Source organism: Somniosus microcephalus, chromosome 5 (assembly GCF_052327205.1).
Source record: "Somniosus microcephalus isolate GS21.2 chromosome 5, FLI_Smic_1.0, whole genome shotgun sequence".
Lineage (NCBI taxonomy): Eukaryota > Metazoa > Chordata > Chondrichthyes > Squaliformes > Somniosidae > Somniosus > Somniosus microcephalus.
In genome coordinates, this window is record NC_140991.1 from 90,172,022 (window position 1) to 90,186,094 (window position 14,073).

The 14,073-nt window shown below is 40.0% G+C and overlaps 1 protein-coding gene across 3 annotated transcripts in view; it reads right to left on the reverse strand.

The window, feature by feature from the left end:
- Positions 1-14,073, reverse strand: part of dync1li1 (dynein, cytoplasmic 1, light intermediate chain 1) — an 81,391-nt gene that overhangs the window by 17,215 nt on the left and 50,103 nt on the right. For 2 of the 3 annotated variants that reach the window (XM_085987982.1, XM_085987983.1), the window contains exons 7-12: positions 12,932-13,067; positions 11,306-11,417; positions 10,659-10,718; positions 7,111-7,155; positions 5,886-6,006; positions 3,867-3,977 (exon numbers count right to left, since the gene is read on the reverse strand). In XM_085987982.1, coding sequence (XP_085844108.1) covers positions 3,867-3,977; positions 5,886-6,006; positions 7,111-7,155; positions 10,659-10,718; positions 11,306-11,417; positions 12,932-13,067 — 585 coding nt within the window. Of the gene's footprint in view, positions 1-3,866; positions 3,978-5,885; positions 6,007-7,110; positions 7,156-10,658; positions 10,719-11,305; positions 11,418-12,360; positions 12,411-12,931; positions 13,068-14,073 lie in introns of all 3 variants that reach the window. The other variant, XM_085987984.1, reaches the window with a different exon arrangement.

The window sequence follows — 14,073 nt, forward strand, 5'->3', positions numbered from 1 at the left end:
TAGTATTTCTGACTTACTGAATTTGCAGAATGAGAAGGGAAACCATTTTGGAATTTAGCTCATCAATATAAATTGTACCAATGTCATACAAGGGGATTCCTTCTTTGCTTTTTTCCAATAATTCTCACATTGTCTAACCAACTTGGTCAAAGTTTTTGAAGAGGTGATGGTAACCCGGTTAATATCGTGTCTTTTCATTTTCAAAATGGCTTTGATCAAGTGCTGCAGTGAAGGTTGTTAAGTAAGGTTGTGTCCTGTGGCACTGGCAATTAAATTGTAAGCTGAATTGCAAACTGGTTGAATTTGCATAAGCAGATGGTAGTTATTAATGATAGCAGCTCTGCTTGGGTTCAGATCACTAGTGGAGTTCCCCTGGGATTGCTAGTAGGACTGTTGCACGTCACCATCTTTACAATGACTTGATGAAGGCACCAGGGACACAATCCGACGAAGGGTCACCGACCTGAAACGTTAACTCGGCTTCTCTCTCTACAGATGCTGCCTGATCTGCTGAGTATTTCCAACATTTTCTGTTTTATTACACAATCCTTAAGTTTGCTGATGATACAAAGATTCATGGAGGAATTAGGACTGTGGACAATATAAACTGTTGAATCATTTAGATACATGGGGGAAATGGTCCAGGTGTGACAGAATGACTTCAATCTGGATAATCATGATGCATGTTGGTTGTGGCAATTTCAAACATATGTATATCATGAAGGGTTATTCGCTTTTGGCTATGGAAGAGGAAAGGGGGCGTCATAGTTCTTGAATGTTGAAAATTTATAACCAATGCTGCATGGCCACATGAAAACTGAATAGGGTGTTAGAATATTGTTCCCAGTTTTGGTTGCTTGCCAGCCTTCGGATTTTTGTCTCCCAGGAGACTGCATAACTGAGGGTGCGTTGATGGTGCACAATGGCAGCACCATGTCTACATGGGACTAGTTGGTCTTTTCCTGTTGTCCGTTTTCATATGTTCATTGTTGATCCACTGTAGGGATGGGCAGGGCTGAAAACTCACTGCCTGTAAATTAGCTTGAATATTAAACTATTGCAAGTATATATGCCGCACTCTTGAAAGCCAGACTGTGATGGTATTTCCTCAAGGGCATTTTGTTTATGTTGTTAACTGAATTAGGCTCTAGAAACTGAAAGCTGAAACTTACTGCTTTTTGCTGAGGAAGAGGAATTAATGCAGGCCACATTTTCAGTTAGATTAAAGTGTTGACCCTCTGAAGCCTATTTTTGTCTCATTCAAAAATCCTTCCTCATTCTGCAAGCTAAATAACTCTGGTTTAGCATGAGACCTACACCCATAGCAACCACAGGAAAAATCAAGTTGAACAATGCAATGTTCAAAGTAGCCAATGGCATATGCTTGTGGAGAAATTATCCCAAGAATACTTCCCAAGTAAAAGAAATTACTGCGCAGTCTTACGGCAGTGCTTACATTTAACTTGGAGGAACAGCTTATATCACAACTAACGCCAATGGTGGGAAGACAACAGAATGATGCAGGGATATAAAAGGAAAATCACATTGTTGTCTGAAAAGTTAAACCAACAGACTTTCCTGCAATTTTTCCCAGTTGCATATTTTATACACGGTATAAAAAAGTTCAGGATTCATTACGTGCATCATTAAACATCACCAGCACAGCTTGTTTTTGTTTTTAAAGGAAAGAGAACCAATTAAATACAATTCTCCAAACTCAACTGTCGATCCAGTTTAAAATTACTGCACGGAGCATTTTGAACTCATTCGATTAGTTGTGCTCTAAAGTACATAATTGTTGAGTTTTCTGTTAACATTCCTACCCCAAAATATACAGAATTACCACGACAAAGTTGCTCAACTTCTATTGCTGTAGATTTTTCTAAAGGAATAATAGTGGAGGATTGGATTCATAATATCGTTGTGCTTATTCTCAAAGTATTTCATCGCGGCAGGAATGCTGATTGACAAAACTGTTATTTTGTGAAATTACAGATATGTTACATGGTATTCTAATCCAGTGGTTTAGTCATTCCCAAAAGTACACGTACATGCATAATCTTTCTAGTTGGATACACATTCCCTGGTGTCTTCACCAAACCTGTACTGGTAGTTCTGCTTCAGCTAACAGCTCAGACCACCCCTATATGGAATTCACTATTAAATATTTGTTCACATCAAGGGGTGATCAATGTCCATGTTGGGAATAGAAGACACTTCTATTTTAGAGCAGCAGGCTATTCTGCGTCACTAAGAATGTTTCCATTTCCCACGCTGGCCATCCTAAAAGTTTGGATTCCCAACTTGTACCAAAGGTGAGCACTTTGTGGGTTTGAGTACACAAACCTTTAGAACCTTCTTAGATGGCAGAGGGACTTTCATCCCAAGTCTAAAAGCTAGGTGCCAAAGTTGAAAATACAACAGTAACTCGCTATGTCTGGCAATAGTTGACGAAGCCCGTTGGGTGCCAGATATGCTTCGGTTTGCAACCCTTGGACTTGGAGGGAAAATGAAACCATACCAGGGGAACAGCGTGGATGGGACACAATGAAGGTTTTCCTGGAGACAAGGGCATCAAAGGCAGAGGTTAATCAAATCAACAGCTGCAGAAGTAATATGGTAAATGAAGGGCCAAAGGCTGGGCAGTTGAAAGTACAGTTGTAAGTAAGTAACTTGGGGAAGCTCAAACAGAAGGAAGTGGGGTTGTAAGGGGGCATGGGATGTGGATAGTGAGGGTTACTAGTGGGTAGGGGATGTGGATAGTGAGGGTTACAAGAAACTGGTAAGAGATGGCCATGCCAGTGATTGAGACCTGGGGGGGAGACAATGGAAGATGGCAAGGTCAAGGGGGTGGTCATTAATATGGGCAGGAGAATTTATACAGAGGGAGACAGTTAGGCAGCAGAAGAGGCCAGCGAGATTACCTAACTTTAGCAGTCTTTTTTCATTGATTTTATTTCAACATTCATTTTGAACTTGATAGGCTAATGATCCAGCTGAAGGAAAATCAGAGTAAAAACTCTTTCAGGACATTTATAATGTGGGAAATGACAGGGGTTAACTATCTATGGGGAGATCAGAAGCCGGAGCCAGGGAGCGTAGAGGAGGGAGAATTGAGAGATCTGAAAGACCAGGGGGGGTTGTGGGGAAAGAGAAGGAATCGGAAAGTCTGGTCGGTGGCAGATTATGGCTTGGAGGGGGATGCAGGTTAGCATGCTGTGGCGGGGGGTGGAAGCACTCCTGTTCCTCCTGGCCCACAAGCAGACTCTGAATCCAGCAGTCCTCACCTCCCTTCAGTTGCTGGGAAACCCTGCTGGCCAGCGTATTTAAAAATGGAGGTAAAATCTGAGGCTCTCACCCTCATTAAAACAGTTAAGTGAGCCTCCTGGGGGTGGGTTAGTCGCTTGGCCCCCATCGCTCCTTGGTAAAACCAGAAATGGCGGGTTCGAGGCGGGTTGGGTTCGGGTTTGAAAATTTCAACATGCCACCCGACCAAAGCCCACCCGTTTTGGGGGTTAAAATTCCCCCCTCCAAGTCAGTGACATCACTGTTGTAGCCGAGTAGTGAGAGAAAACTCAAATGGTGGAATACTTCAAAAAAGATAGCAATCACCTAAACTTTTCTATTCCTTTAATGTAAAGATCCCACATGATATTAACATGCTTTTATTGCATATAACTAACTTACAATCCCCTTTGGATGGTAATCTCTTCATAATGCATTTGGAAAAATACTTTAAAAATATTGCAAAAGCTTCAGGTCGAAGTTAATCGGGAGTTGAAATATGATTCAAAATACTTTGCAATTGCTACAATATGTAAAGCCCAGCAGTTAAGCTTTATTTAAAAAGAAAATCGATTGCTTACCACCTTTCTTTGCAGAGCCTTGTAAATTACTACTACCTCCTCCAGGAGAGCCAGTCTTTTTGCTGAGAAGACTGTTGAAGAAATTAGCCAAAACACCTTCACTTGCAGCTCCTGGATGTGCAAAATACAAAGGGGGTTATCTTTAAATTGGAATGGTAAATTGCTAGTTTATTTTTAAGTGTATTTTTAAATAGAATAAAATTGTAAACTAAGTTAATTTAGAGCACTTTGTTATACAATCAATCACAATTTTATACCGACTCAGATTTGCACAAATTAGCCCACCTAAGTGTCAAGTTGGCTGTTTGTTTCTTTGCATGAGTTTAACAGAGACAGTGATAAATTGAAGTTAGTTATTCACTTTAAAAGAACTGTCCCATAGTTCTGTATAGACCAGAGATTCCATAAAATCATTTTTATAAAAATATAATAGTTGATTTCCCATGATAGAATCATAGAATAGTACAGCACGGAAGGTCGGCATTCGGCCCATCGAGTCTGCACCAGCTCTTTTGAAGAGCAATCCTGTTAGTCCCATTCCCCCGCTCTTTCCCCATATCCCTGCAATTTTGTCTCCTTTAAGTATTTATCCAATTCCCTTTTGAAGACAACTACTGAATTTATCCACCACATCAGGCAGTGCATTCCAAATCCTAATCATTTGTTGCATTAAAAAGTTTCCCCTCAGGTCATGATGTTGCTCAAATAAAAATTCACCTCTTCCTGCAATTGTTGCTGCTGCTGTCCTACTCTAATTATTTGCCTGATTGTCGGTTTGTCTTCCAATCACACTCCATACAGTTTCACCTCTTTGTCTGACTCAAGCTTTTTCTCAGTCGTTCCAGAAGTCTTGCCTTTCTACATGTGTTGTACGTTCCCTGTATGCCTCAAGTGCTGCTTTAAGAATTACTTAATTTGAATCTCTTACTTCTCTTTATAAAGCCTGCATGTTGGAGGTGGGTGCAGCTTGGGGTTGGGAGGGGGCAGGCTGTCTGAGACCTGCTGGGACATGTGCGAATGAGAGAAAATATCAGGGCCTAGGTAGCCCAGATGGTCTTCCTGTTGTTGTGGCAAAAAATTAGGCCGATACTGGGAGGGGAGGCAACAAGGACCAAGGAATAGCCTGTCAATATGGGGTTTCCAGGAGACCAGGTGGGAGAGTTTGCAGTCAGAGTGGTAGAGTGTGAAGCAGCGCAAGACCAGGGAATGCAGCATGGAGGCGGGGAATTAAACAAGTTCAAGGCGGCCCACCGCCAACTTCATAAGGCAACGGGACAGACATAAATATAGCTTTGCCAGTGTCACCCACTTCCCAAGAACTGCATTTCAAAAGTGGACAAATATGAAGAAAAATTGGCTAACATGTCTTGTGCGGAAATAGCTAAGGAGGAAATTGAGAGATCTAGGGGTTCTAAAGCAATTAACACTCAACATCTCTAACCAATGCATTGAGAGATTGGCTGTGAAATGCGTTGGGACATACTGAGGATGTGAAAGATACTATAACTATGGAGGTGTTCTTTGTTCCACCATCTCTTAATCTCTCCTGCCTTCCATCCCATCACAGACCTTCTCTTTTGTTCTTTCCTTCCTTCCCCCCTTTCCCTGCCCTTGCTTAAAAACCCGCTCGATGTCCAGCTTTTTCCAGTTCTGACGAAGGGTCATTGACCTGAAATGTTAACTTTGTTTCACTCTCCACAGATGCTGCCTGACCTGCTGAGTATTTCCAGCATTTTCTGTTTTTATTTCTTTGTTCCTTTGTTGATTCTGTGCATTGGTTAGGGATGTTGAGTGTCAATTGCTTTAGAATCCCTAGATCTCTCAATTTCCTCCTTAGCTATTTCCACACAGGACATATGGTACCCAATTTTTCTTCATATTTATCCAACTCCAACTTTTGGATCCCAGAAAAATGACACTTCGGATGAGGATGAGATAGATTCGCAGGTATTGTATTTAAAAACAAGTAGTTATGCATTCTGGATGGTGTTAAAAGGGTTTAAAAGCACTCATAAGTACCTTTCATATTGGGATCAATCTTTTTGTTTCCTGCTGGAATAGGTGTTACATTAACAACATTGGCACTTCCAGATCGGCTTGGTGTTCTTGGAGAACCTCCAGCAACTCTTGTTGAGGAATCCTGAGCAAAAAGAAGAGTAATCAGGATCTACGACAAACTACAGAAATGAAAGAACCGTGACCTAAATGTTGCAATGAAATTTTACACTTTATTTTTGGATATGCAGTCTTTTAAAAATGTCTCCCCTCTCCTGAAGATGGCGACTCCTTGGCAGTGTCAAGTTGCAGAAGCACCAGCTGCCCTCTGGTGCCTCAACCTAGTAGTCATTTGCTTTGTTGGTATGTTTCTTAACCATTGGGGGGAGGGGGGGGGGAAGGACATTACAGCGAAGCCCAATCTAGTCATCACTTGACATTTACACCCACGCATGTTCATAGGAGCCACTGGATAGTGTTCAGGACTGGTAATGCTCCCTAATTTTCCTCTCCCTAATCCAGGAGTACTATGACCAGTTACAGCACCCCTACCATTGACCTGGCTGAAATCAACTACCTCCGTACAGAATGGGAATCAAACCAGGGACGTTCATGGTCTGTGCAGATCAATCACTAACTGGATTAATTCACTGAGCCATCAGCAGAGCCCTAGCCAAGCTGACTTTTAACAATTGGACAAAGCTCTTACCTGAATTCAAACCAGGCAGGTTAATTACATAACAAGAATGACTCATTTATAACATTTGCAAAGTTAATACCTTTACCGAAATACAAGTGGCTGTTTGTACAGTCTCCAAGTTCTTATCTTATTTCCTACTTTCAGCAGAGGGCACCAAACTTTAAAATGAAGCTGTCTTGCAAATACAAGGAAAAAACACATTTTCTTTGTCTTTTTTAGCAACCAAGTTCAGTAATCAAAATTAAACCAGGCCTTATCTGGCTTACAATTTTGAACTGCATTTACAGTTCAAGAGCAAAAAAAAAGACCCTACTAATGTACAATGTTTTGATCTTCATATCTGAAAGGGAATTGCCTTAAGAAAAAGAGCATTTGGCTAACTTCTGTTTGGAGAGGGAGCAGAGTCATTAGTCATTTTCATACTTTGCATGCAAGTAAATTGTAATTTAGTGGTGGTTGGAGGATGTAGGGTGGGAAGAAGAGCTGTATTGATTACATGAGTGTCAGAAGATAAACAATAATGTGTCTAATGCCAAGACGCATACTTACTAGTGGTCTTCCTGTTGAAAGAGGTGGCTGTTTTGCTAGGAAAGACTGCAAATTAAAACATACACATTATGATTACAGTAGGAATTCACAAATTGTGTTTCTCTAATCTCCAAAACAAGGTCAGAAATACTTTGGGGGATGAAATCTGCAGGACTATTTTACGTCACTCAAATGTTCTCACGAATAAGGAATGGAAGCAGAAATCCAAATATTACAGCAAAGAAGCAACTTCACGGACCATGGCATTTACATTCATTGCCATAATTAAATAGCTTGAAAATTAATTCTACTCAGTATTACATACAGAAACAGGCTATTCGGCTGGTGTTTATGCTCCACATGAGCCTCCTCCCACCTTACCTCATTTCACCCCATCAACATATCCTTCTATTCCGTTCTCCCTCATGTGTTTATCTAGCTTCTCCTCAACATTCTACCCAATTTAGACTCTTAGGTTCCAAGGAGTAGGTGGCCTCCTTATCTATATTTACACGCCCACTCTAAGTTTGCTAACGTCGTCTTGTATTTTGTTGCAGTTTTCCTCGGTATTAACTATACCCCCCAATTTGGTGTTGCTTGCAAATTTGAATATTGTACTTCTGATTCTAGACACAAAGTAGTATCACAAACTTAAATAGTGCTGCATCTCAAAGGCCTTGACATTTCAAAAAACTAATTTTGAACTGTAACCATATTTAGTACAAGGGCTAATAAAGGTACGTGGCGAATACTGAAATTTATTGTGGTTCTATGACACTATGGCTAACCTCAACAGTAGTCGGGAGGAGAATACAGCAGGATTGTTTAAATAAGGACTTTTATGTTGAGATGTGAGGTACTTTTTCAGGTGCCTTGAAGTCGGTGATATTAGACATGTTCATGTCTATTGGGATTTTGCAACATTGAATTTAAGTAACCAAAGCACAGTAAATGAGGTTATATCAACTGTTTAATGAATATTTTCAAAATTTGATGGGAGGTTTTGCCTTTTTTTGCCATTCTACTTTATAAATTGCTGTTTAAATATATTTTGATTGGAGTTTTTTTGTCATGAGTGCTATGGGGGAGAAATTCGGTATAGCCCCGTTCGGGGGCGCTAAAACTTTAAAAGTTGAAAAATTAGTGCCAGGCTCTAATCATTCTCGCCTTCCGCGAAATTCAGTTTTAGCGCTTCAAGAGGGAAGTGGAGCATTAAATCAAGTGCTAAACACTTCTCTTAGGGAGCTAAAGTCCGAGAGCGGGGCAGCAGCGGCAGAGCGCTAAACAATTTTGAGTGCATTGTAAACGGCACTCACAGAGGCTGCTTTCCTCGCTTAAAGGGAAGGGCCAATGATACTGCACAAGCTAGTTGTCGTCAGTTCTGTTTTGCAAGGCGACCGCCATTATAGCCCCAAACACACTCACAAAGTGGAGGGCTTGAACATCTTGCACCAATGAAACATTAAAAACTTTGTGCAGGCACCAGACTGGTGCAAATAATAAAGGTTGCGCTAGCTGAAAAGCATTCCCTTTAATTATCACTCCCGAAGCGGCCAGCCAAGTTCACAACGCCTCCTCTTGCTGGCATTGTCGGCGCGAGGCGATAAAGCAGGGTGCGAGTCAATTTTCCATCCAGAGCGATAACGGGGCGCTGCGCACTTTATGACGTCACGATCCAAGAGGCACTAGAGGCCCAGGCACTAAAAGTTAGTGTCAGTGCTAAACCGGCACTGAAGTTCGCGGGCGTCGTGGCATTCGCCGCGCCCAGACGCTAACCCCTTAGCGCCCCCGCCAGGCTAACGGGAGGTGCTAACATACTGAATTTCTAGCCCTTAATGTTTGTGGAATCTAAAATAGCCAATTACTGCCTCTCATTCACTGGAAAGCCAAGATGCATATTTCCTATTCATAAGGGACACAGTCCACCCACCCATGATAAGCACTATACCTGCTGAAAAAGATAAGGGTTTTGAAAGCCAGACCATAAGAATGTCACAACATGTCTACAAGTTTCCATTTTAGGTACAGATATGAGACGACATTTTGCTACTTCAATGTGTTGCAACACAGCATGTTAGGTTACAGATCTGAACAATTTCTCACATGGCAGATTACTGATCTCATTTGTGCTATGAGGAGGGCCTCCAAGCACTTTGAGGGGAAGGCACCTCAATGTTTTTGCCTGTTTTTCTGTATTCACTATAGTTCTCATGTTACTTGATTCCTTATAAATACATTATTTCCCATTGCACCCGATGCTACACAAAAGTTTCAACTTTTTATTGCAGTAAAAATCAAAATGCAGAAAGTGCACTGTAATGTGTGACAAAAATGAAGCATGTTGTCTCTAATGCATCATTGTATTGGCTTCTTTCTTTTTGGGGTTAAAACCCAGTTTACTCAGAAAATACTTTGATATGATTGCCCCAGAATGTAGATATTATGACTTAGATTTTTCACTTGGCCGTAACATCAGCAGAAATGCAGCAGAGTGGCAGTTCCAACCATCACTGATTAAATCACGAGGGCTTGCGATCTAACCAGAGTTGAAATACAGCAATGTGGGTTTTATGCTCAATTGCTGAGCTCGCTACAAATGAATTAGATAGACAGATAAAGGGTTACCCTGGGACATAAGAAACCAGAACTCATCTAAAAGGAGTGGTCTGAGATGCAGCATAAAACTTGCTACATTGTACAACATGGCAGGTCTAGCAATTTTCCTAAAACAGCCTGTGCTGAATTGAGCTTTCCACAAAATGTCCCAATTTGGCAATCCTGTTTTGTTTAGCAAACGTCAAATATTTTTGGTAAATGCAAACCCCCGGTTACCTTCATCAGACAAGGTGAGAAAAGGTGTTGGTCAGAAGCCTGGTGGGCTGTGTAAACTCTAATGCAGTTTGTCATTTTGTACTTTCAGCTGATAAGTTAGTTCTAAGATATTATGATGACACCCATTCATATACCCAAGAACATCTGCCCACTAATTATACAGCAGATCCTACCTGTGATTATGTGCTGTAAAGGTTTTAGAACCACCCTAAAAACAAAATTATACCGTCTGAGCCATTTAAGGCCACTTTACTCATTCTAGGGCCTTTTCAGTATCAGAGGCAACTATTATAACAATGAGGCAGAAATTTTTTAAACAATAAAGAACTAACCATAGACTCTAAAGCCTGGGTTCAAATGCAGCCAAGAAAGATTCCTCTCTGCTGGCTACAAAGGTCCAACATGAAATGATTCTGCACAGTCTCAGCACAGAAATGCTGCGAATTTGGCCCTCAATTGGCAAGCAGAAAATTAAAAGGTTATACTGGTACAGTAGGGGGTGCTCTTCAGAGTTTATGGCTGAGGCACTTTGTTGGGGCAGTCTGGAGGGAGATTTATTTTTTATTTCCAACCTTGCTACATCCGACACAACGTGGACACTGATATGCCCGAAATGAAAAAAGTGTTCCATTCTCAGCACTGACACTCCTCGCGATGCGCACAGGAAGTTATTTAAATAAAGATAAAGAAACTACAGTAATTGAAATATAATCAATAGGAAATATTAAATGTTTTACCTGCTGCTTCATAAGAAAGACTTGATCATCTTCTGATAAAATTTCCTTTTCATGTACAAACTGCAAGAAAAACAGATTGCCAAAGCTGCTGGCCTACAATACAACATAATGTATCTAGACATTTATACTGGAAGATATTACAAAACATCTTGGAGTGGCAAGTACAATAATTCAATAACTGCAAGATGTTTTTATCTTAATGAAATTATAATATTTCCCCCCTCTCTTCAGCTTCACTATGTTGTATGACATTATATAAAGTTGGGTATGATCATTTGGAAATGGAATTGCAAAAGCCTACAGCGAAAAGCTATCACTTTTATGGATAGACAAAGCAGTTGGCAAAGAAAAGTGCAATCTTTTGCAACGTGGAACTGGAGCCTTAAATCATTAAAAAATCTGGCATGTAATTGGCAATGCAGCATCATTGTGAACCAGTATCAGACAGATTTGCAATTTAACTCAAATGACAATATACTTTTGCGATATATGCACACAAAGTTATAAGAATGAGCTGCAAGGAGGTTCTCTTATATTGCAGATTCTTGGTACTGTTAATAGTTATCTGGCTAAGCTATAATAGGTATAGGATTCCAATGTTGTCAGCATGGCTTGGTGCAGATAATATAATCTGGAAAAAACATTACCTTTCTTACTGGAGGCTTCATAATGCCATCTTCAAATTTGTCATCAGCTTTTAAAGACTGGAAATTTTCATGCAAAATTCCTATTTTCTTTTCATTGTCCCATCCTGCTGGACTATAGAAAAATGTATTTGATTTCAAAAAATAGCAAAGCATTAAAAAGACCCAGATCCCAAAACACATCTAGCAGAAAATCTTTCAAGCACATCTGTTAATAAAGACCAACAACAGTACCAACTGCAAGTTAGTCCTTTGATTTTTTTTTTCTTCTACAAAAATGCTAAATCAAAAATTTGATGTTGATTTGGTCTGGCGACATAATTATATTCCCCCCCCCCCCCCAAAAGTTGAGGGACAATGCAAGCTAATAATATTTATAGTGAAATTAAAACTATTAAGCCTATGCAATGAAATTGAGTAATGCCAGGAAAACTAATGCCAACCAACAATCACAATTGGATGGCTGGATCATCCACATAAACCATTTGTTATCTTCTAGATAACAGAATTCAAAAAAGCATTAAGTTGGCTTAAAAATAGATCACACCACCATTTGGTACATTAGCTTGATTTGTATGAGAAAGCTTATAATTAATGCACAATAGCATTCCTTATGGACTTTTTGCTCTCATATTTCATATGAATTTACAGATTATCCCTGATTTCTTTAAAAGCAGCCATGGATATATCCAAAATAACATGCATCTATTTTTAGGCAGTGGACATGTGAGTTCCTCAAAACTGCTCAATATTTCAATGTGTGTTGCAAAATGAACAATTATTTTTGTTGGATTATAAACAAAGGAGCTATCCTGATGCGATTGGTAGAACCACCATTTAGTGTTAGAATTCAACTCCAAGCAAAAGCACTTAAAAAAAAAAAAAAAAAATTAAAAACACAGGTCTGGGGTGATCTAGAAACTACAGCACTGTAGCGCTAAACTACCGATAAAACTACCAGTTCCAATCCCGAGGTAAACTGATACTTCAGATTCTCTTCTTTGCCCCAATAAGGAAAATTTACTGTCTTGTCAAGTCTAGACAGGGAAAACTTATACCTTCTCATAACATTCAAATGGAGCTGTCCATCCATCAGGTCAAATAAGGACTGGAGGATGACACATGAAACAAACAATGGTGAGGGATGAAAATTTATATAACAATTAAAAAAAAAGCACCCTGATGAGCTTTTTAAAAAGCTCCTCTTCTCTAGCAGGTATTGAGGAGTTACTTCTGCACTCTCGCGCGCCTTGATTTGCAAGTCAGAGCAGGTTTCCTAGCAGTCAGCATGATGCAAGTCACAGCATCCACTGCCGGAGAGACTGCTCATTTTACAGCATCGTACACTAAAATTTTAACATTTTACAAAAGGTACTGAATGACATGCATGTAAAGACAACATGAAATAGTGAGGTCACAATCAAATTTTGCTTTTAATTTGTTTAGGGCAGAATTAAACAGGATAGCTCATTTAAATTACTACTTGAACTAAAGAAAATATAATATTTTTAAAAACCTAGAATTGAGTAAAAAAAAAAAATCCAGTTCCAAACAATTGCAAGGCTATGGTTTTCATTCCTAACACATTCACAATTTATAAAAAGAATATGTACTGTAATTCAAACTTACATAAATACTGCATCTTTTTCCACAACTAGTACTGGCGAATGGAAAGGAAATCCATATAATTTATGGACAAGGTATTTATACATTAAATCAATATTTTTATTTTCTTTTATTGAAGTATAAATAAGTGCTGCACCATCTAAAACATCTGCATTAAGGAAGAAGACAGAACAAATCCATACAACAGCTCTGATTTAAGAAATCACTATACTGTATATTGTAGGCACAAAGTATGTAGGAAAGCAGTTTAGTGTTACAACGATAGTTACACAAGTATCTATCAAGTACAGCAGGCAGCTCCTAATACAGCACATCTGAGATCTGGGGAGGGGGGTGTGGTCAAGGGGAAAACCTTCCAGTGGCTGGAATCATATCGGACACAAAAGAAGATGGTTGGAGAGTCTAGAACTGGGGGCATAGTCTCAGGGTATGGGGTCGGCCTTTTAAGACTGAGACGAGGAGGAATTTCTTCGCTCAGAGGGTTGTGAATCTTTGGAATTCTCTGCCCAAAGGGCTGTTAATGCTCAGTCATTGAGTATATTCAAGGCTGAGATGGATAGATTTTTGGGCTCTAGAGGAATCATGGGACATGGGGATAGGGCAGGAAAGTGGAGTTGAGGTCAAAGATCAGCCATGATCTTATTGAATGGTGGAGCATGCTTGAGGTGCCATATGGCCTACTCCTTCTCCTGATTCTTGTGTTATTAGGTTCTTATGGCTGTGGTTCTTGGAGCTCAATTTTTGTAGCCCTAGTATATTGCTGCAGGAGTTCCTCAGGGCAGCATCCTCATCCTTTAGTTGATTCATTAATGACCATCCCTCCATCATAAGCTCAGGGCTAGGGCTTTTTGCTGATGATTCTAAAAAGTGTTCAGCACCACTCAAGTCAGATAATGAACCAGCTAATGCCAGTCTACAGCAGAATTGGACAACATCCAAACTTGGGCTGGCAAGTGGCAGTTAACACTGTCACTGCAGCAGCTCACGTTTATTTCAACAAATTCCCCCTGCCCTGTGACTTCGATGACAAAGGACACGAGTAGCAAAATCTTGGAACACCATAATCTCCAAGTCATGTACCATCTTGAGTTGGGCATTCCTTCATTGTTGCTGGGTTAAAAATCATGGAATTCTCCACCTAACAC